The sequence below is a fragment of the Schizosaccharomyces pombe genome, assembly GCF_000002945.2.
Source record: "Schizosaccharomyces pombe strain 972h- genome assembly, chromosome: III".
NCBI lineage: Eukaryota > Fungi > Ascomycota > Schizosaccharomycetes > Schizosaccharomycetales > Schizosaccharomycetaceae > Schizosaccharomyces > Schizosaccharomyces pombe.
The window spans coordinates 1,917,692-1,938,775 of record NC_003421.2 but is presented as its reverse complement, the minus strand read 5'-3'; the positions used below and the strand labels follow the sequence as shown (position 1 = coordinate 1,938,775).

Genomic DNA, 21,084 nt, shown 5'->3' with positions numbered 1-21,084 from the left:
AAATACGAATAAAATTATAGCACAAAAAACAAGTATCAGTGTACTTGGTACATGTTTCACATTTTGGTATAGCGTATATCAATGATTGTGAAATGTAAAAAAAAAAATTATCGGAGAAAGCTCGCGAATATTATGATTAACAATCGAATGCAACATTAACTATAAAACAGACAAAGCGTAAAAAGAATTTGAAAAGTGGAAAGACACGAGATTAAGTGAATGGTTAAAAGGGAAAGCGGGAGAATGCCCAAAGTAGTAATGCAGGAATGGAACTATTCCTTTTCTTTCTTCTGGGGCAATTCTTCAGAACCTGTGTAAAGTTCGACACCTTCCAAAGTAGAGTTGTCGCCCTCGCTGGCTAAGTTTATACGAGGGCCCTTGAACCATTTTCTGCCGGATATGGCATACCAGATTAAAACGGCAAGCATAGGAGCGCCGAAAACCAGGCATGTCCAGTTCATTTCGGCAGGAGTAGGGTTCTTGACAGAAGGGAAGCAAAGAATGGGAATCATAAGAGCAACAAAGGAAACCGAGCAAAATCCGATAGGTTTAGAAAATTTACCAAGGTTGAAAGGACCGGTGCGAAAATCAGCATCTTTAACGAAAAAGACACGCATTGCAACAGGAGCGACGAAAGCAGTAAAGGCAGCGATGGCGGTAACAGAGAAGACGGCACCAATGGTGATTGCACCGGCAAAGGCGAGAAACAGAATTAGCACTCCAATTACAAAGTTTACGAAGACAGCGCGAATTGGAGTCTTGGTGATAGGATTGACGGTAGCAACCCATTCAGAGTAAGGCAAAACACCATCACGTGCGTAGGAATAAGCGATACGAGAAGAAGCAATCAAATTACTTTGACCCATAAGGAAGGAAGAGACGATAGTAAGAGAGAGGATACCAAGAGCAGCACGTTTAGGAAGGCATTGTGATAAGTAAGTAGCCCACATAGAATCAGATCCAGTGACTACGGCTGTTTGATCAACAACAGTATATGCGATAACAATCTGCATAACCCAACCCATGATACCGCCAATGGCGGCAGTAAGGATGATACCTCTTGGGGCATTAACACTAGCGTTGGCGGTTTCCTCACTCATGTGGAAAGGAGCGTCATAACCAGACATGGTCCAAATAACACCACAGAAGGACATAAGAATGGCAAACCCATCAGGCCAGTCGGTGTAGTTTTCGATATGACTCCAAACCTTACTGGTTTCATTGAAGCCGTGATTCTTGCTAGACATGGCCAAAATGACAATCATAGAGATGAAGAGAAATAGAGTGTTAAGATAGGTACCTACACTATTCAATTTGGCGATGTATTTGGTAGGCATGGATGCAAGGATAAAATGGATAAACTGGATTGCAATACTTACTAAGAAGAGCTGATAATTCTGAACTTCGTAATTTGGATTGCCGATGTTGACGGCGCCGAGAAGCATTGCTGCAGTACTATAGTTGATGGAAGGACCACCTACCAATTGAGCGATATAGTTGGACCAACCGGTAAACCATGCTGCCAAGGGACCCCATCCCTCGGGGGCCAAAACGGCAGCGGCATAGTACAAACCACCAGAGGTTGGCATTGCTGAGCAAAGTTCGGCCATACTAAGAGCGATACAAATAATGAATACCATGGCAATAAGCCAACCCCAAAGCAAACCAGGGGTACCAGTATAACCAATACTGTAAGGTAAGGTAGTAGCAACAGAAGGAAGCAAACCGAGCAAGGAGAAAGAAACTGAAAAGACACTAAACAGGGATAAACCACGTTGAAATTCCTGTTTGTAACCCAAAGCAGCCAAATCTTCGGCATTATCTGCTTCTGAAGTAATATTGGGTTCTTCTGGATTTGTAGGATTGCTAGTGGAATGGATGCTGAATTCTGCAGAGTTCTTCTTTCCACTAGAAGAAGTGAGTGCGTCTAAAATGGGTATGGCCATAATGATGAGATAGATGCGACAATACACACAAGGGTTGAAAAAGAGGAAATGAGATAAAAAGCAGGTGAGATTGAATGAAAAGTTATCGAGTGAATAGAAGCAACCTTAGCAAAGGGAGAGAAAAGAGAAGCAGACAAAGGTGTTTAATTTAGAGAAACAAATAACTTTTAAACAAGAGAAAGTGTAGGATAACAATGTGACGACGAATGAAGAAGGGGGAAAAGGCGATCAAAAAAAGGGAAAAGAGCGAAATTAGCAAAGCAAAAATAACAAATAAAAAGTAAAAATGATAATAAATTAAGGAAATAGGTTATAAAAAGGAAAATAAAAATAATTTGGCGACGCTCAATTTTTTAAAACTTTTTTAAGAAACTAAAACAAGAGACCCACGAATGAATTCACCACCGAAATAACGAAACCCAAAATCAAACAACGAAAAATAAAGAAGAGGAAAAAAATGAAAATATTCGTTACTATTATATATGTAGTATAGAAAGACAGCTATTATAGCAATTAGAGCAACAAACACTAGGTAAAAAATGAATGAGGAATGAACAATGGAAATGCTTCGAAAAAATAACACGACCAGAGAAATTCTTGCACGTTTCAAAGTATCAAGTGAATTGAAAGTCTTGCGAGAAAATGTAAAAAAGCAGCTGGAGCTTTTAGAGATGATGGTAGTAGGTAGGTTTGAATTTTGATTTATTTATTTTTTTTTTGGGAAAATATTTTGTAAAAAATAAACCGCAACAACAAGAAATCGAAAAAGGGAAAAAATAAAACTACCACTCAGATCCTTTTAGGTATAAAACCTTGATTCGACAAAAGGAAAGAACATTTCGTTTATAAATACCTGAAATCGGTGTCTGCCATATTCTGTACTCTAGATATTGGGTTGTAGGAGTGCTACTAGTTATCAGGTTATCTAGGGACAGGTGGTAACAAGCGAGGCGACAATTTATTTCAATGGCAAAAATAACATACTACGGTGGAAAGCGAGGACAAACTAGCAAACAATCACTCATTAAACTGCTCACTGATATGATCTTGGTAAGAGGAGTAAGGCAAATCTAGGAAAACGAAGAAAAGATCATCAGAATCGTCATTGAACGGAAAGGAAAAGAGTGTTAAGGTAAGAGAAACTAGTAAGGATGGATAGTGTTGGAAATGAGAGCGAATCCCTATCTAACAGCAAATTGATTAAGCAGGGCAGGCAAAAGATGTCGAGATAAAAAAACGGAAAGAGAGAGAGAAAAAGTGTGTTTGCTGTAGTTGATGAAAATTTGTAATTGATTTTTTTTTACTTTGAAAAATGATATGACCTTCAATACTTTTGATGCTTTATGATGGAAATAGTGGAATGAACATGTTCGATTGATTATGTCTTTCGCTTTTTCATTTTATATTTTTCGCTACTGTATTATTGCTAATTTTTATTTCATTCATATTGGAACATACATTGAGCTATGTATGGTAAAACTTTGAATTATACTAGAGATTGTTAACAGTAAGATTGTGGTAATATTAGAGATCATGCTAATACTAGAAATTTTGATAATACGGGAGATTATGTTATGTTGTGTTAATAGTGATGTTTTGTGCTAGTGATGATTTATGCTGAAGTGAATCATTTATTATCAAGAGATGAATTGAAATGATATGGTGAAAAGAGAGAGAGAGAGAGCAAAGAGCATGTTTGGCGAAAACACAATAATTCGTACAGTAAAAACGAAACACAATAAATCGTATAGTAAAATAGAGGAAACAAAAAATAAACACCAATTTTTCTATAGTACAGGAAAACAGTTGATCATGTACTTTCCATCAAAAAGCAATAACCTCTTCTTCTCTATTGTCCTGATTTCGCTATTTTTCGGTACGTAAAGAAACTTACGAAATTTTTAAAAAATTAAGGATACGAGGATCCATTGATAACTAAGATCCAGTTGTTTGCAAGTGTATTATCCTTATCATCAGAACTGTTTTTTTTTAATTGATTTTGCAAAATAAACTATCTGTAAGAAATGTAGAAATGAAAAGAATAATGAAACCGAAAAAAAAGCATACATATGACTACAGCTATCCAAAACAAAATCAAATAAAAAACAACTAATAACGAATAAAAAGAAAAGTAAATCGTTTCAACTTAAATAAAACAAGAAGAAGTAAATTGACAAAGTTTCATATAGAATGAGCCAAACATCATTTCTATTCGCAATACAATCCTCTTTCCTCTAATATCAACCTTCTTTTCATTTCTCTATAATATAACCGTCTTGTCGAGTTCTTTCTCGGTAAATACCTTAGATAGCGGATGTGGGTAGATTGGATTTGAAATCATTGCATGGCGGCAATCTTTGATTGTTTAATTTTGCGCCTTTTTTTCTAATCCCCGATAGAGTTAACATATGATGAAGGACGTCGATACAAAAACCTGGAGAAACGAGATGCGTAAACAAGTCGGGAAATCAACAATCATATCAGAAAAGTTGAAAGTCAGAATACCAAAAAAATTAGGGAAACCTAGCATGACATTGTAATTTGTTGTATGCTATTGTCATATTAAATTGTTTGGATAGTAAGTAAAATATTGTTCATCTTCATCTTCATCTTCACTTTTTTTTTTAAATTCTTGTCAACTGCGTTTTTGCCTCCCAAGTTTTATTTACTTACCTCTTCTTTCTTCAATTAGCTGGCGATTCTCGAGGCTTAAAATCGACGACTGAACCCAGCTCTCTGCCTTAGCATTTTACATTGACATCCTTTACGCAATTAATTAATTATCAGAATATATTCATCTTCCAATGTGCTTTAGTTTTTCGGAAAAATTCATATGTCAATCCTAAAGTCGTTCTTTTTTATTTTAGAGGACCTTTATAAATCTCAAACGCTTCCCAATACTACACACTTTTCTTGTTCTTCTGAATTTCCTCGATTTTTAATATTTTTCTCTTTGAACAAGCAACATGAAAGAGTATCTCCCTAATCCATACCTCAAACTTGGCATTTTGAAATGAACAAAGGATTAGATAGAGTTATACTATACTGAAATAGAGGACGTTTGCAATGTAGAGATCTGCGATGTTTACACGAGGATAGTTATACAATGACTGTGAATGTGTGCGACAAGCAAATCATTGTACTGCAGAAACAAGAATTTGTGTCAAAATTTTTAACTCGTTCATGAATTAAATTCAAAAAGAAAGTAGACTTACTGTTTGCCAAGCAATATGAGGCAAAACTCTTATCCCGTTTGCTGACAACAATACGATAAACATGTTAATTCGCGAGTTGGCAAGGCATTGATATGTCTACATCATTAATGATTTTAGGAAAACATATAATGTCTTTTTGCTTTAATTTCAAATTAAACGAAATTAATGTTTTTATTTACTAAAACGCGAGTTAACAAGAAAGTCATTGCAAATTAGTGTCAGCAATACTACCCTGCGTTAAAATACATTACGTTGTGTATCAGCATGTTTCCTTATGTTAATATAGTTTTAAGACCCGTTTAAATACTGATAATCGCGGATAACTGTTCATCTAGAATGTTTGTGGTTTAATAAATTAGGATGAAATATAAATAGAGCCAAATTGAACTCAGGAACGACATTCACTTATAAGCTAGTTTAGTGATGGGTAACGATTTAACCCATATATCAATACATAAAATTAATTGCTACTCATGATATCTGTATACTATAATTAATAAACCACAACGAAATTTACCGTACTACTACACGTAGCGCAAAGTTTTAATTGCGTAGTTTGACCTAAAGCTAAAAATTTGCGAACTAACTTATGGTGGCATATTCTATTATATAAAAAAGTATCACTTTAAATGTGTTTGCTTAACACCTATAGATCGTGATGCCAGACAGCATGTGAATGAAGAAACCTCTATTCATCGTGTGAAATGAATTTTGTAAATAAAGTCCAATCACATGCTAACTTTACTATTTGAATTACAAAGATGCTTTTTACACGAAACTTGTTTACGAGGATGTCCAAATAAAAAAGCATTCCTGTGATTGTGATTTACCCCAAACAAGCTATAAAATTCGTTCAGGGTAAATTGCGCTGTATTTTTATTGCATTCTTATATTATCATACAAGTTGTTGACTTCGAAAACACTTCCCTGCTTTCTAAAAAAATTTTTATTTGGATTTTGATTGATAGCTTTTCTTAGAATATTAAATTTTTTCGTCAAAGCAAAGACTTTCATGCAAGAAACAGTGATAATTAGTCTGTGTGCCTTGTAAACAAATGAAATCAGTTCAGGCTCGTTATATTCATGATCACTGTTTAAATGTTGCTGAGAAATCACATCCAATATGAAGACTCTTTTCTAATAAAAAGCTTGTTCATTTCCTTTTTTTTGTATTAACTCAACCAGTACTTAATTGTTTACAAACTCAACGAAGATTTGACAAGAGCGTTATAATGCGATACACAACGCTGCACTTAACAACCATCTTATGAAGACTGTGGGGTACGCCGTGTGTTCCATTATATCTGGGATGGGTTCTTTACAAACATAATAAACTGCTTAATCATACTTGGATCATGTTATTACTTATACAGCCAAGATTGAAATGCGAACACTGTAACATGTATAAGTATTTTATTGGAACAGTTAACTGGGTTAGTTAAATAAGAGTTTGCAGTTTGCATTAAAATGAATAGTGTAGTAGAATTTTAATTCATTGAGTAAAATTCCGCATTGTGACGCAACTTCGTTAACTAGTAAAACGGTGGCTTAAAAAACTGTATAGTGTTATTTTAAACGAATTAACGAGTCCAATTCATATCATCTCATGTGACACAACTAAGGATGTATACTATGGCTTTGCCTTCTACCAAATTATATATTTATCTCACACTCTGAAATTTAAGCCTTGCTATTAAGGAAAAAAAGATTTTATCAATAAACTTTCAATATTGGATTTGCCAAGCGAATAGCTGATAATGCAACCGCAGGAGGTTGATTTAATGGAGAACTCAACCATGCGAAATGGAGCAAGAGTTTTACCACCAGAAGCCATATCCAAGCGCCATATCGGCCCTTATATTATAAGGGAAACCCTTGGTGAAGGTTCTTTTGGCAAAGTCAAGCGTAAGATTGCTAATATTTAATATCATGAGAATAGAGACTAACGTACTTGTAGTCGCTACTCATTACAAAACGCAACAGAAAGTTGCTCTCAAGTTTATCTCCCGTCAATTGCTAAAGAAAAGCGATATGCATATGCGTGTGGAGCGTGAAATTTCATACTTGAAGCTTTTGCGACATCCTCATATTATTAAATTGTATGATGTGATAACCACGCCCACAGATATCGTTATGGTAATTGAATATGCAGGTGGTGAATTGTTTGATTATATTGTAGAAAAGAAAAGGGTAAGTGGTGCGGTTTGCGAGTTTTTGTTACAGTAAATTTCAGAAGTGATGTTGGATTGGTTTGATTTGTCAAAATGTACAAGTTATCCGATTGTCTTTTTTAAAAATAGAAAAAGATAAATTGTTTTTGCATCTGAAATGTTGCTGATGAAGGCTTGTTTACAAATTTGAATGCACGAATTTATGTATTTGCTGACTGTTTTTAAAGATGACTGAAGATGAGGGTCGTCGTTTTTTTCAACAAATTATATGTGCAATTGAGTACTGTCACCGTCACAAAATTGTACATCGCGATCTTAAACCCGAAAATTTGTTGTTGGATGACAATCTCAACGTAAAGATTGCTGATTTCGGTTTATCAAATATTATGACAGACGGTAATTTCCTAAAAACGTCCTGTGGCAGTCCAAATTATGCAGCCCCGGAAGTTATCAACGGGAAATTGTATGCTGGTCCAGAAGTCGATGTTTGGAGTTGCGGCATTGTTCTCTATGTGATGTTGGTGGGTCGTCTTCCTTTCGACGATGAATTTATCCCCAATTTGTTTAAAAAAGTTAACAGTATGTTTGGCCACTTTTTTTTCTACTTATCTCTTGCTAAACGTATTTAGGTTGTGTTTATGTTATGCCTGATTTTCTTTCTCCCGGAGCACAATCTTTAATTCGCCGAATGATTGTTGCAGATCCAATGCAGAGGATAACAATTCAGGAAATACGTCGGGACCCTTGGTTCAACGTTAATTTACCCGATTATTTACGTCCTATGGAGGAGGTCCAAGGCTCTTATGCTGATTCACGAATTGTCAGCAAGCTTGGTGAGGCAATGGGGTTCTCGGAGGATTACATTGTCGAAGCTTTACGTTCAGATGAAAATAATGAAGTAAAAGAGGCTTATAACTTGCTACATGAAAATCAAGTAATCCAAGAAAAGAGTCATCTCTCCAAATCAAAACGAGTCGATTCTTTTCTATCTGTATCTCCACCCGCATTTTCAGAATATACTTCTGAATTGCAAAAGAAGTCAAAACAGGAGCTTATCGATCCTACTTTAGAAGGACCGCGTTGGACAGTCTCCGACCCTCCAACATATGCTAAACAAACAATTGACAGTAACATATGTGTCCTTGTGCCTACGGCAGAAAAAAATAAACTTGAAATGAGGACTCTTGCCGATGCTGCTAGTGCTGTGGATACGAGCCAATCCACTCGCAAAAAGAGTCGCCGTAACAAATGGCATTTTGGTGTTCGCTGCCGGGGCGATGCACCTGAAATTTTGTTGGCTGTGTATCGAGCTTTACAACGTGCAGGAGCTCAGTTTACCGTTCCAAAACCAGTAAATGGAAAATATCGATCAGACATGTATACCATTAAAAGTCGTTGGGAAATTCCTCATTGTAAAAGGGAAGGAAAAAATACTTATGCTTATATTGAGTTACAACTTTATGAAGTTATGCCCGGGTGTTTTATGCTAGATGTGAAATCTAATGGTTACAAAGATATTTATTCTCATCCTGAACGAACAGCTGATCATGGCATGGATGATCTTAAGTCATCTTTCCCATTTTTAGATTTGTGTGCTATGCTGGTGTGCAAGTTATTTTCTGCATGATTTATTGTAACTCCCCATTTAACACGCTGTTTTCAAGCATCCCTTAATTACCCATTGTTGAACAAATCTACTCAATAGCAAAGACACATTTTATTTTTTTTACCTTTTCTTTTAGCGAATAAGGTTGCATGAAGATACTAGTGTCCGGATTAATTACCGCCATTTTCTGTTGAAACATTTATGAATTGATGAATTTAGTGCCATTGTATTATCAACGGTTTACAGAAGATTTTGGTTTCACTCGTTAAGTATTTATCTTGTTATAACCATAATACATTTGTTGATATGAAATAATCGAATGACTGAATGTTAGGAGTTTATTGAGTCCTTTTACTTTTCATGCGGGTTTTCTCTGATAACTGAAATTTCCCATTTATCTATATGCATGACGATGTTGATTATATATGCTCACCTTTCTTTTAATAATAAAGAAAACCGTTAAGAAAAAAAAAATTTATACGTTTATGTTAATGTAAACGAGAATCAAATCAAAGACTAGTTAATATGCAATTTTTTTTTGCAATTTAAGAACGACTTGCAGCTGCGACATCGAGGAACTAGTCCATAAAGAGTATTATTTTCCTTTATCTTTACTTTAATTCAAATACAAACCAATTCTATTTAAAATACTATGCTAGCTTGTTTGTAATTAGTTGAACTTTATGAAGAAAGCAATTCCCCCCCCCCCCTTTTTTTTTTAAAAAAAAAATTGTTAAAACATCTGTACATCAAATTTTGCAAATTTCTTTTCATAAAGAATGTCAATAGAAATGTCAACTTTAGTGTGATAAAGAAAAAAGCTAATAAAGAAAGTTATAGACACAAAATGTGAATTATGAAACGAGAACAAATGATTGGTATTCTTAATTTTTGTATGTCTCAATATTTAAATTATTTGAAAATCCTACTATATATTCCTCAAAATTTGTAGAAGGTATTTTCATTCATTTTGTCTAAAGGATTCATACATTCCACAGTTAGTATATAGATTAATTTGTTCCATTCTGCAAAAAATAAATAAAAATACTCCGTTCATAGAACTGGTGCACAGCTTACTCTCAAAAAAAAAAAACAATGTATAAATTATGTTTACTATCTAATAACAGACGTTAATATGAAGACCGGTTAATGTATGAGGAAAAAGAGATGGGTTCAAAATCACAAGAGAATGAAGAAAAAAATAAGAGTATAATATCCTTTTATTCTTAATTTTTTCTAACGGAATTCGTGAAAAGATTGATCCGATCTAAAAACGGTGAATCATTTTGTTTACAGCTGGAAAGCCATTTGGCATACCAAGTCCCACACGCCAAAAATGCTTCTTAAGTCTTCTATTATTGTCAATATAATTAAAAAATTAAAAATCTACTAAAATTATATTTTTTTATTTAGTTTTAACTATTAATATACACGATGGTGTAGCGAAGGGTTTAGAGAACTCCAACGAATTTCACAAAGTTGCATGTTCAGTTTCCTTACTTGAATAGTAGTCGACGTTGATCCTTTCTCAGCGTATATCCTCAGGAAACGATTAAATCGGCACAGTGCGAATTTCTGAAAGGTTCAATTTATTCGGAGTATTACTTTGAACCTCTTTGATATTTAATTAATGGATAATTGGAATTCCGTGCGAAATGTGTCGAGTGATAGACAAACAAGTAAAACGTCAGAAAATCCTCCACATACTTCCAATGAGTATAGTGGAAAACCGGAATTTATTAATCTGAGTCCTGATTTAGAAGAAAACTTAGATGAAAAGTTAATGAGTGCTTTCCCTGGTATGCAGGCTATTAAAGCGGGGATAGAGAGTTGGTCAATAATTTGAAATATTTGCCTCTACGGGCTGTAGCGAGTGATGTCTTGATTGCTTGTTCTCTCTTTTTTCTCTGCTATTTTTGATCCTTTCTCTTAGAATTCTACTAATTGTTGCCCTTAGGCTTAGAACCTCATGTGTTTCAACACTCCCAGTCACCTCTGTCACATAAAGATGCTTCATTGTTAGCTACAATGCCTTCAGGTATATTTTCTTTTGTTTATTCATTCTTTTTATTTTTATCTCTACTATACTGAGTTTTCCTATGTTCTCAATTTTTCTTTTTCTTTTTTGATTCGTTCAATTTGCTAATATTTATCTTAGTTGCCTCATCCAATCCATCACTCATATCTTCTGGATCTTCGCAAACTGGCTCCCCATCACAATCCTTGTCCTCTAATAAGGAACCAAGTTCTCCTGGCATTTCTCCTTCCAATGACTCTCAATCACAAAATACTAATCATACCTCTATCTCAGCCAATCCATATGTTAATAATCCAAGTCATACTTCAAGGAATCCGGATTCAGGATCTTCGTAAGTTTATTTTGCCTTAAAAATTTATTTATGACTAACGAAGCGCCTTAGTTTAAATACCGCCTCCCATGAAGTACCATCATCAAAATCAGACGTGAACGTTCAAATGCTTGCACGATTAAAATCTAAATCTCGTCAAAAAATTTCTTCCTCTGATCCGTTAGAAGATTTGCGCCTTACTCTGACTGAGTGTTTAAACCCAATTAACATCGTCCAAGCTCCAAAAGAATGTGCTGCAATCCTTGTTAATCTCATGAGCAATATCACCCAAGATGATCAAAAATTAGTTTTTCTAGATCTTCTTAAAAGCAAAGTGGGGAATAGTATTTATAGCCAACTTGTTGACGGCGGTCGTAAATTGTTCCTTCCTAAACTACGTAACTGGTTTGTATCAGCTATTCGTTCTAAACACGACGAACTCATTCATTTAATACTGCTCGTGCTAGCTAATCTTCCTCTTACGACTGAGAAGCTAGCTGAGGTTAAGTTTGGCAAACCAATTTTAATCGTAAAAAAAAAGTCTACCAATTCCGTTATACGCCAGCTTGCTGAAAATCTTTCTGAACTGGCCGAGAAAAGTTTTACTATTGAACAAAATAGAGAAAATGAGAAGAGCTCTACGAAGAACGATTCGACTGTTTCATCTTCCGCAGTCGTTATGGCCCCGGCTGGTCCGGCGATGGCCCCGTCTGCGTCTAATAAACCAAGCGCTTCCTCAACTACTAAATCAAGCAATTCGAAATCTAAAAAAAAGGTAACCAGCATATCGGGAACATCCTTCTTTAAAAATTTAGCAAGCTCTACAAAACCAACTTCGGCCTCCTCTTCAACAAAAGCGCCTTTGACAAAACAGCAAACCAACCCTTCTACTCCTCTTTCCTCTATCATGGCTGGCTTGAAAGGACGGGAGAAGGAAAAGGACAAGGATTCTGGAATAAGTTCAGAAAATGTTAGTAATAATCGTGAGGAATTGCCCAGCTTCAGGAAGCGTTCCTCTTCGTCGAGGCAAAGTGAGGAGATTGCATCTTTACAAGCTGAGAATGCAGTGTTCAGTAGTGATCCTGCTTCTAATGATGAGAAAACAGGAAACAAAAAGAGAAAGAAGAAGTCCGTTTCATGGAAGCCCGATAACGATCTTGTTCAAGTCAAATTTATTGAATCTCTTAATGAGGAAGGTGCCGCGTCAGTCAAAACACCACACATCTATGGAAATGCTAGGGATATGGACAGACAGGAAGCTCGTGTAGCGTTTGGTAGCCACGTTGAAGACGATGTAGAAAACGAAATTATTTGGTACAAACCAGTTCCTATAAAATTTGAAATTTCTAAAGATGAAATCCATCCTCGTGGATACAAATGTGGAGGGAATGAACGGAATTTGACCCCGGAAGCCACTAGCGAAATAGAACGTGAGAAGAATGAAAGTAAGGATATCTCCACTTTTAACATTATTTTGGATTTGCCTGTTATTCGAGAATTCGATGATTCTCGTCCTCCTGCTCACATCAAGCTAGTCTCGTCTGACACTCAAGCAACAACTGAATTGGGATTTAATGGTTTAGTGCAGCAAGTTTCTGAAAATAACACGAATGCATACTCAGCTACTTCGAATTCGCAATTAAGTTCAATTTTTTCTAATTTGTCATCTTCTATATCAGATGCTTCATCAAACGTTTTACAAAATCCATCTCTTTCGATACCAAATTACTCGAATGCTATATAAACTGAAGATTTTCACAACTTACATATTTTAAGCCATGTCTAACTTAAGTTATAACTGAGAATCTTATGAATTATATGTTTTTGAAATTTTTTTTTGTTAATTTTTTTTTTTTTTTTTTTGTTTGAGTTTTAGAACAGCAATTACATTTTCTTTTTTCTGTTCCCTCAGCTCTTGGTCTGAAAGTATATGTCGTTTACAAATAACCGCGATTTGCGTATAATGAACATTGATGCTTTCCAAATTTTCAATACGATGATGGACTACACAAATTCGACAAAAAAGTCATGTATCAAATTAAGAGTAAATCATTTATTTCATACAATATTGGCTGAACAAACATGATGGCCAAAAAATAAAACTAAATAATTTTTTAAGATAGAGAAGCCATTTCTTCCATAAATTCAGATGGCGATAATATGTCGGTACTACCGTATATGATACGCTTCTTAGGATTTTGTTCACGCGCCCAATCAGCCAGATTACCATATTCTAAATAATTACCACCTCCTAGTACGCAAACAATTGCTTCACTAAAAGTCTGTCTTTTGTTCATGGCCCTAGGATCATTGTTTACAGTAATAGCACGAGCTGATTTGGGATCTAATAATAGATAAGACTCTGTTTGTTTGGAGGCAGGAGAAGAGCCAGGGTCCATTAGACTCTGAACAATAGATGTAATAGTCCCATCCTTCCTGAAGGGAATCAGATTTCTAACCCCCGAAATAATATTTTCAAGGCCACCAATACCGGCTTCTTTAAAGCGGTCGGTAAACTAAAAACAATTAATATGTGCTTTAAGGTGAAAAAGTGTCAAACTATTCTTACCCTTGTGGAAAGACTGCTAAATCCACGAAATAAATTATCTCCTGTTTGACCCGTAGCTGGTCTTGTGGTAGAAGATGCTAACATGGTCATTTTAGTTATTTCACGAACCCTAATATAAGTTAGAAAAAACCAATAACATCAATCAGTATACCTCTTAACAAAATTTAATGCTTCTAATGTACAGCCATTGTTAACCAACGCCTCTTCATATGCCTGCAAATCAGAAGCCGGTACGGAATCAACACTTAAATACCAAATTATAAAAAATCGTAGCTTGTCTTCGGGAGTTCCTTGTTCCTTGTTATTGATGCAAGCGAGAATGGCACTTCTGTTTAGTCCAGTTATATTATCTTCTAACTGAAAAAAGTCATCTAAATGGCGCTCTTGAATAGCTTTTAATAATGCAGTTGCTATATTCATATGCATGTCAAGGATTTGTTTACGAGCTGTAAGCTCTGGGAGCAAGCTAACTGCACTTTTTAAATAAGTCGAATCAGCAAATGCGTCAACATTAACTTCTTCAAGTGAAGAAACACCGGATTTTCGGGTAATTTCACTAGCATCATTTTTATATCGAGTCAACTCTTCATCAATGTTTTCGGCAACTTTAGGAAATGGTTTGCTAGCATTACTTTCCCAGAAAAAATCATTTCCATCTAAATCGTAAAACCGCTTTGTCATTTTTCCATCATCGACTGACTCTACGGTAATCCTATTGAGTTGCATATTTAGGGTATCATGAATCAAAGCTTGGTAAGTCCAAGAATGATTTATCATTGGAATCAAATCGACCGTTCTATCCAGTAAAATAAGAATTGGCCTTGGTTTTGGATTAACAGAAACAAAAGCATCCTTGGTATTCATTAAATGGTCCTTTAGACGTTGATTCAACTTTTGGGCAACCATCTCAGCAGCCGATCCTTGTGGGCAACGAATGATAGGAATGGTTCCGAGTGTAACGATCACTGAAAAGAGACCATTTACAATATCCTGAACGCGTGAATTAATGAGAGCCTCATCTGAAGACGGGTTATGGAACGTATGAAAGATTTTGGGCAGTTGAAGAGAAAAAAAATCACTTTCTAACACAACATAATTAAGATACTGGTCATACACTTGATGAATCATGTGACTTGTATTTGTTTTCGACGCCAATTCGGCAAACTGTTCCAGAAGAGCACGAGAAATGGTAGATGAAAAACAGACATAGGCTGATTCGTAAAGACCCTTCGAAAGATCCTTTAAAATATGTTAGCTTGCTGAACTGTAATACAAAAAAGTATTTGGTATCCGACAATAAGATTAATTGATTGAAAATTATGATACTGAGAAATCCATACCTCTATTATTAGCTCAATGTTTTCTTGAGTAGGTTGAACAAAGTAAATAGCTGGGACATCAGCAATAGGCTGACGAAACGAAGTGATATTCATGTGAACCGTAACGCCATGTTTTCTGAGATCACTAATTCTGAGAACAGAAGAAATAGTCTCCGACCCTGCCTTATCGAAGATTAAAACTTTCCAAATGGGAAAATTAGAGGCATGTTGAGGGCTTGATTCAAGTTCGTTGACGTCTTGGTTCAAATTAAGCAGTTTTTCTAAAGATTCTAAAGGTTCATATTAGCAATGCTTACTGAGAATTATACAGTTTTATTAGCAACACTACTTACGAATTTGAGCTTCTCTCAAAGAAGACGGTGTTTTTACAGATGCAATAGACATCGTGCCAATTCCAACTTTGGCACTAATATAAGCACTTAGAAGGATGATTTGTGTTGAGGGATAAACATAAGAATCATACCCTTCATATGGTGGTGTATGGCAGTGAAGCGAGTCTCGCTAAATGTTCAAAAAGGTAAACAACAAAATAAATATTGAGGTTTGGCTGTTTTACCAAATCTTGTAGTCTTCAATCTTTACTAAAGATTTCTGATTTTCATTAAATTTTTAGATATTTAAAAAAACAGTACTAGTGCACCGGAAACATTCAAAGCGTAGGAAGGAAATCAATCTTGCGTTCAGTAGTTTACTTTTCTAAGATTTAATCTCAGCTTTCTAACTGTGCTTACATTACATATATTTCTAAGAGGTGTTCTTACTTTACTATTTACTTATAAAGATACAATTATTAAAAGAGTATCCAAACGCAAAAAGCTCTTAATTATGAATTTAGCCATTAATGATTTGCATATTCTAAGTGTCTAGGATCATATACGATGGCTAAAGTTGCTCATGGGATCAAATAAGTAGAAGGCATGTCTTCGTTTATTTTTTTAGACTGAATTAAACAAAATATGAAATTATTCATTGATCATTATGATGATAATGATACCGTAGACCTAATCATCGTAATAGTAATTAATTAACAGCAATGATGGATGGAAAATATAATTAAACAATGTATTGATGGAAGGAATTGGGCAAAGTAAACCGAAAATATGACAAAGAAGGTGTCGGACTCGAATAATGATAATGATAAAACAAAAATCTCAAAAAAAACGGAATAAGGACAAGGATAGTGATGACAAAATGAAATGACAGAACGATTATGATAACAAAAAACGGTAGTAAGCAAAGTGTTGGGAGTAACGTCAATAATTGAGCTTTGAAAGAAAAGAAAATGGTGAGTACGTTAATCCTAGAATAGTAAAAGCAAGAATAAGCGATAAATATGGAAGCTCAAGAAAAAAATAAAATTAGTGTGATCAAGCTGAATGCTATCAAGAAAGCAAATGGTAAACGAACTGGTGATGGGGTCGATGGAATGATAGAATGAAGATAGTCAATTAATTGGTTGTGAACAAAGGATAATAGTGATCATGACGAGGAACAATAACAATGATTCTGGAAAGCTGAGCTGTAATCAAACGGGAGAAATAGTAAAGAATTCGTCAGTGGATAGTACAATGATAATGTGTATAAGTGAGAATAGTTGGTTTAATGATAGCAAGCTGGAAAAATGCAAAATTGGCTGGTGGGTTAGCTTAAAACCGGCATCAACGGAAACAGTAGCAAATGGGAAAATATTGTGGTAATAGTAAAAAATGGATAATGGTAAATGAACAAACTACCCATGAAGTAACGGATCGAGAAGGGTTCATGAATTCATCAGCAAGAAGTAAGTAATCTTTAATAGGTAAGAAAAGTAAAAGTTCACAGACCGGCTTCTCTTAGTGATAGAAGAATGGTTTGAAAAACTAATTGACACATTGAATGAATAAAACTCTGCTCAGAAGGTTGAAGGTAATTTTTCTTTAAAGACAAAAAATTACATAATTTAAAAGAAGACATTGGAAATCACGGAAGAGTAGTAATGTGACAAAGCAAAAAAATTTCAAATTTGGGTGGGAAACAATCAAAACGTGTAAAAACGATAAATCAAAAACTTTCAGTAATAAGGTTTAATTAGAGTCAAGAATAAAAAGAGTTTTTTTTCTGAATTTTTTCTTTTTCAATTTTTTTTGGAATTTTAGATTTTTTTAAGGCAATGTTTAGTTAGGTTTGGACAATTTTCAAGTTTTTTTCAGAGGAGTTAGTGTTAAGTTTTTGGGAGTCTCTGTTACAAACTAAATTTGCATGCTGAGTGAATACCCGTAGAATTGAGAATAAGCAAAAATAAATGGAAACATACTGACTTGCTGATGAACAAAAGTTACTTCGCGAGTATTGGAACTAGTCGTTTTCGTGGTCGGATGTTTGAGGATAGTTCGGAACATTGCAGTTGAAAGGAAAAGAGGGAACGGCTGTAAAGGGGATAAAGGGCTGATACTGGATACCAAAATTTAATATTGGATCCGAACCTGGAGGAATTGCTGGACAATAAGCTACAGGATATGAAAACGGTGGAGTAATAAATTGCTGCAATGGAACATTCTGTTGGATAGGAGAGTTGGATTTAGACTTTTGAAGCTCTTGTTCGCATCTATCAGGAGCATAGCGGATTTTGCTCTTCTTGAACAAAGGATGTATAGGCAAGCCATTGACAGCCTTCATGGCATTAGATATATTTGTATAGGCAACGAATCCAGAACTTCTATTTTTTAAATATTTAATTGATTCAATCTCTCCATACTGACGCAGTATGAGCTCTAACTCTTCGGTAGTAAGTGAATCTGATATATGGCTGAAGTAAACATTTCTGGAAGCGCCCATCAATATAGAATCTTCTAAAACTCTGGGCAAAGGTCCACTTTCTTTACCCCATCCTACTTTAATTCTTCGACCGTGTAATAAAACTTCTTCCTCAGCCAAGTAGTCGTGGAAAGCGTTGGCGGCCGAATACGTTATAAATGTAACGAAGCATATATGTTTTTCAGGAATATAGTGGAAGTCTTGTAACCCTCCATGTCGGATTAGATCGCATATTTCATGTCCTTTAGTCTTAGTATGGAGATTGCCAAGGAAGACAGTACGGTTTCCATTGTCTTTTGATTCCTGCTGCCTGCAACGGTCAGACGTGGTATCCGGATTTTGCTTGGAAGTGAAACATGACCTTTCATCAAATGAAGGTGGATGATTTGCACAGCGATCTGAGCCAAAAAATATTCGCCATGAGTGATAGTCAGGATCGCAAGATAAGGTACGAACAACCTTGATTGCGTCGCGGATGTTCAAAAAGTGAACAAAAGCAATATTCTTTTTCGAGAGGATTTTTATGTGCTCAATCTTGCCGAATTTACCAAACGCTTCTTCAATTTCCTTCTCGTGATAAGAAGAAGGAAGATTGCCGATGAACACATTACGGCTGGCCGCAGTGTTCGAGCAAAAATTTTGAATCGATTCAGGTAAAGGAGAAGGTCTAGCAAATGTCAATTTGAGTGGCCTACCATGAAAAATGAATCCACGAGGATGGTACCTTTCATAAAAGAAAAAGGCATCAGCAGAATCAAGAAATGTAATTATAATCCTGCGTTTTCCAGGGTTGGACTGAATCTTCTCTAATGGTCCAGAGTGGATAAGCGAAAGTAATTCGGAAATTTTGTAGTCAACTGGCAAGTTACCAAGGATTAAAGCACGAAAATCTAACAAGGATTCGTATTCTGAATTGAATGGTGAAAATTGCTCCGCAGGTTGTTGGGCAAACGGAGGAGGAGTACCTTCTCGAGGTAGGAAATTTGGACGGTTTACAGGTTTTGCATGATACATATTGTCGGTATAGTGGGCATAGGGCATCGGTATGAAGGTGTTTGCTGAAACATACATGTTGGGGTAATAGGTTGAAGGTGGAGAAGGATAAATGACTGAAGAAGAGTCCTGGTCAAAATGAGGATAACAAGGAGAATCGAGTTGTTCGGGAGGGGGATTCATTGATTTAGGAGCATACCCATTATGAGATTTCGGAATAAATTCTGCGGCATTGATGTTTACATGGAAAGAAGGATTAGGTGAAAGATTTTTGTGCTTTTTACCACCACAGTCAAGGTTGGTACATTCATTATTGTCCACTGAATTAAGACTACTGTTATCATCTTCTGAATCATTTAAAGTGCAAATGCTGTTGGCCGTGCCAGTACTTCCTGTCTCTTGAAAGCAGCAATCACTATCAACGAAGTGACCGTTGTTTGCTTGGTCTTTTTCAAGAACACGGTCGGTCTCAACTTCACTTCCGGCACAGCCAATTTTGTGCATAATAGCCATTATAGTGTTAAAAAAAAAGAATTGAGTGAGAATATGGATGCTTCAAAATATAGAGTGCTTTAGACTGATGAGTTTCGCTTCAAAATTAGTATCGATTTAAATGCTGTATTCGATGGTCAAAACTGGTGAGAGGGACACTTATTTATAGATAAAAAAAATCATATCGTGTCAAGTTTTCGTAACAGCTAAGCACCATTTCAAATGTAAACATTGCTATTTTCGCAAGCATTCCCCGCAAAGCTGTCCCACATTTCTTAAATAGAAGGACGAATCAAAAGGCACAAAGTTGCAACTCTAAAACGTCAGGATGGCCCACAAACGACGAATGCGACGGTAAATCCGCTGCCACTCTTCGCTAAAGTCGACGTAATGTACTTATTTTAGCGAGGCTTAATAGTTAAAATTACTTACGTCCAATCATAGTTGTCCCTTTAAGTTATTCGGTTCTTATTATGACTGCACAGTGACTACCACCAATTCCTCGCGAATAGTACAGTCATGATAAAGGGCTGGTAGACAGCCATTTCTAAGCCTTGAAATTACCTTTAATAAAAACCTCGAGAGCCAATAGACTTTTTGGGTGCAAGATTTACGATTAGCCAGCCTTCCCCCGCCTTTTAAACTGCCAGAGCAAAATTAAGAGTAGATAGGTATCCCCCATATCCCTTATACCGAGCAATGCAAATACTGATCCAAGGCAACAATACCATCAACCTTACGAAGAGTACTCAAAAATATTGTTAAAGAATTACGTATACTGTGTTAGATGCTTCAAATTGCCCGTCCACTTCTAGCATGATTGTTGCTGTTTTGAAGTTATCGACATTGTGGTTCATAAGGTTTTAGCTTCATAAAGCCTATTATATAATGTGATGCGTTTCGTTAGATAGTAAAAAAGTTCGGCTAGGGCTATACTTAATGCTTATTCATAAATTGGTGTAGACTGTATTCTGTCACAATGATGTACGTTGAGGCTTGATCTGATAAAAAAATTTGGAAAGAAAATAACGATGTCAGTAAGTTAAAAGTAGTTAAATTTGAAGTTCTTCTGAATATTTCAACCATTAATTAAAAATATTAATTTTAAAAAATAGAAGTCTTTAATGAGTTTATCATTTCTAGGCCGTTAGCGAAAGTCAGAGTTTGAAGGTGTGTTATGCAATTAAATATTGTAACTTTTGCTTGAAAGCCTCTTCAAATAAAAAGGATTTGTTACGTGTTTCTTTAAAACTTTTCGAAGGTTCCAGATACTAGGTTATTGCATTCAAGCTCATCAATTTTAGATTTGTATACCCAACATTGCCAGTCAACATCAAGTTCAGCCGCCTTTTATCTATATTTTAAGAAGACCCTTTACAAGTTGTTACTATGCCGTTGAAATTTGTAAAGCTTTCAATACAAGTAAGTACATTATTTGTTCCTCTATCGTGGCCGATGAAGGATGTATGCCTTAAGCTACGATCTTGTAAGGAGGTTAAGACTCTTAACAAAAAAAAAAGTTGAAACAAAATATACAAAATTCATACTGATTTTCTGCTTTCGAAAGGCTCCGTAAGTGGGGTAGTTTGGTACCGTATAGGAGGTATTCTT

At 35.5% G+C, this 21,084-nt stretch overlaps 5 protein-coding genes and 12 long non-coding RNA genes across 17 annotated transcripts, besides 1 other annotated feature; 10 read left to right on the top strand and 7 right to left on the bottom strand.

Moving 5' to 3' along the window:
• Nucleotides 1-21: 21 nt before the first annotated feature.
• SPOM_SPCC74.04 (gamma-aminobutyric acid/polyamine transporter) lies at nucleotides 22-2,761 on the bottom strand. Its single transcript, NM_001023368.3, has one exon. It carries the CDS (start codon nucleotides 1,944-1,946, stop codon nucleotides 273-275), a length of 1,674 nt encoding a protein of 557 aa, NP_588377.1. The 5' UTR covers nucleotides 1,947-2,761; the 3' UTR covers nucleotides 22-272.
• Nucleotides 195-2,188, top strand: SPOM_SPNCRNA.7556. Its single transcript, NR_196892.1, has one exon. It is a non-coding gene; the product is annotated as a non-coding RNA (long non-coding RNA).
• SPOM_SPNCRNA.1244 lies at nucleotides 2,347-3,397 on the top strand. Its single transcript, NR_150108.1, has one exon. It is a non-coding gene; the product is annotated as a non-coding RNA (long non-coding RNA).
• A 47-nt stretch (nucleotides 3,398-3,444) lies between these two features.
• On the bottom strand, nucleotides 3,445-5,340 carry SPOM_SPNCRNA.1243. Its single transcript, NR_150107.1, has one exon. It is a non-coding gene; the product is annotated as a non-coding RNA (long non-coding RNA).
• Nucleotides 3,821-4,041, top strand: SPOM_SPNCRNA.7555. Its single transcript, NR_196891.1, has one exon. It is a non-coding gene; the product is annotated as a non-coding RNA (long non-coding RNA).
• Nucleotides 5,341-5,377: 37 nt separating the features above from the next.
• Nucleotides 5,378-5,719: an LONG TERMINAL REPEAT.
• Nucleotides 5,720-5,724: 5 nt separating this feature from the next.
• Nucleotides 5,725-6,684, bottom strand: SPOM_SPNCRNA.506. The gene has a single exon (NR_150884.1). It is a non-coding gene; the product is annotated as a non-coding RNA (long non-coding RNA).
• On the top strand, nucleotides 5,775-6,570 carry SPOM_SPNCRNA.7554. Its single transcript, NR_196890.1, has one exon. It is a non-coding gene; the product is annotated as a non-coding RNA (long non-coding RNA).
• Nucleotides 6,685-6,801: 117 nt separating the features above from the next.
• Nucleotides 6,802-9,586, top strand: ssp2 (serine/threonine protein kinase AMPK catalytic (alpha) subunit Ssp2). Its single transcript, NM_001023367.3, has 4 exons — nucleotides 6,802-7,066; nucleotides 7,119-7,351; nucleotides 7,560-7,911; nucleotides 7,962-9,586. Exons 1-4 carry the CDS (start codon nucleotides 6,919-6,921, stop codon nucleotides 8,957-8,959), a joined length of 1,731 nt encoding a protein of 576 aa, NP_588376.1. The 5' UTR covers nucleotides 6,802-6,918; the 3' UTR covers nucleotides 8,960-9,586.
• A 319-nt stretch (nucleotides 9,587-9,905) lies between these two features.
• On the bottom strand, nucleotides 9,906-11,308 carry SPOM_SPNCRNA.7553. Its single transcript, NR_196889.1, has one exon. It is a non-coding gene; the product is annotated as a non-coding RNA (long non-coding RNA).
• ppn1 (cleavage and polyadenylation specificity factor complex-associated protein) lies at nucleotides 10,469-14,096 on the top strand. The gene is made up of 4 exons (NM_001023366.3): nucleotides 10,469-10,737; nucleotides 10,896-10,976; nucleotides 11,097-11,307; nucleotides 11,359-14,096. The coding sequence occupies exons 1-4, from the start codon at nucleotides 10,569-10,571 to the stop codon at nucleotides 13,028-13,030; spliced, it is 2,133 nt and encodes a 710-aa protein (NP_588375.1). The 5' UTR covers nucleotides 10,469-10,568; the 3' UTR covers nucleotides 13,031-14,096.
• sly1 (SNARE-binding protein Sly1) lies at nucleotides 13,303-15,616 on the bottom strand. The gene is made up of 5 exons (NM_001023365.3): nucleotides 15,528-15,616; nucleotides 15,196-15,464; nucleotides 14,007-15,094; nucleotides 13,856-13,964; nucleotides 13,303-13,802 (listed from the first exon to the last, which is right to left on the bottom strand). The coding sequence occupies exons 1-5, from the start codon at nucleotides 15,577-15,579 to the stop codon at nucleotides 13,401-13,403; spliced, it is 1,920 nt and encodes a 639-aa protein (NP_588374.1). The 5' UTR covers nucleotides 15,580-15,616; the 3' UTR covers nucleotides 13,303-13,400.
• Nucleotides 15,587-15,885, top strand: SPOM_SPNCRNA.7552. The gene has a single exon (NR_196888.1). It is a non-coding gene; the product is annotated as a non-coding RNA (long non-coding RNA).
• Nucleotides 15,886-16,013: 128 nt separating this feature from the next.
• Nucleotides 16,014-16,407, top strand: SPOM_SPNCRNA.7551. The gene has a single exon (NR_196887.1). It is a non-coding gene; the product is annotated as a non-coding RNA (long non-coding RNA).
• Nucleotides 16,043-19,494, bottom strand: mug24 (rrm type RNA-binding protein; the record flags this gene model as incomplete). The annotated part of the gene is made up of 1 exon (NM_001023364.3): nucleotides 16,043-19,494. One exon carries the CDS (start codon nucleotides 19,492-19,494, stop codon nucleotides 17,530-17,532), a length of 1,965 nt encoding a protein of 654 aa, NP_588373.1. The 3' UTR covers nucleotides 16,043-17,529.
• On the top strand, nucleotides 16,880-17,207 carry SPOM_SPNCRNA.7550. The gene has a single exon (NR_196886.1). It is a non-coding gene; the product is annotated as a non-coding RNA (long non-coding RNA).
• Nucleotides 17,329-20,401, top strand: SPOM_SPNCRNA.7549. Its single transcript, NR_196885.1, has one exon. It is a non-coding gene; the product is annotated as a non-coding RNA (long non-coding RNA).
• SPOM_SPNCRNA.505 lies at nucleotides 20,220-21,084 on the bottom strand. The gene has a single exon (NR_150883.1). It is a non-coding gene; the product is annotated as a non-coding RNA (long non-coding RNA).

Bases quoted from the DNA above. Each gene is read 5' to 3' on its own strand.
- SPOM_SPCC74.04 (NM_001023368.3), bottom strand. From the start codon at position 1,946: ATGGCCATACCCATTTTAGACGCACTCACTTCTTCTAGTGGAAAGAAG.
- ssp2 (NM_001023367.3), top strand. From the start codon at position 6,919: ATGCAACCGCAGGAGGTTGATTTAATGGAGAACTCAACCATGCGAAAT. The intron at 7,067-7,118 runs GTAAGATTGCTA...ACGTACTTGTAG, and splicing joins TTCTTTTGGCAAAGTCAAGC to TCGCTACTCATTACAAAACG. The intron at 7,912-7,961 runs GTATGTTTGGCC...AAACGTATTTAG, and splicing joins TTTGTTTAAAAAAGTTAACA to GTTGTGTTTATGTTATGCCT.
- ppn1 (NM_001023366.3), top strand. From the start codon at position 10,569: ATGGATAATTGGAATTCCGTGCGAAATGTGTCGAGTGATAGACAAACA. The intron at 10,977-11,096 runs GTATATTTTCTT...TATTTATCTTAG, and splicing joins GTTAGCTACAATGCCTTCAG to TTGCCTCATCCAATCCATCA. The intron at 11,308-11,358 runs GTAAGTTTATTT...GAAGCGCCTTAG, and splicing joins AATCCGGATTCAGGATCTTC to TTTAAATACCGCCTCCCATG.
- sly1 (NM_001023365.3), bottom strand. From the start codon at position 15,579: ATGTCTATTGCATCTGTAAAAACACCGTCTTCTTTGAGAGAAGCTCAA. The intron at 15,465-15,527 runs GTAAGTAGTGTT...ATGAACCTTTAG, and splicing joins TTTGAGAGAAGCTCAAATTC to AATCTTTAGAAAAACTGCTT. The intron at 15,095-15,195 runs GTATGGATTTCT...CATATTTTAAAG, and splicing joins ACATTGAGCTAATAATAGAG to GATCTTTCGAAGGGTCTTTA.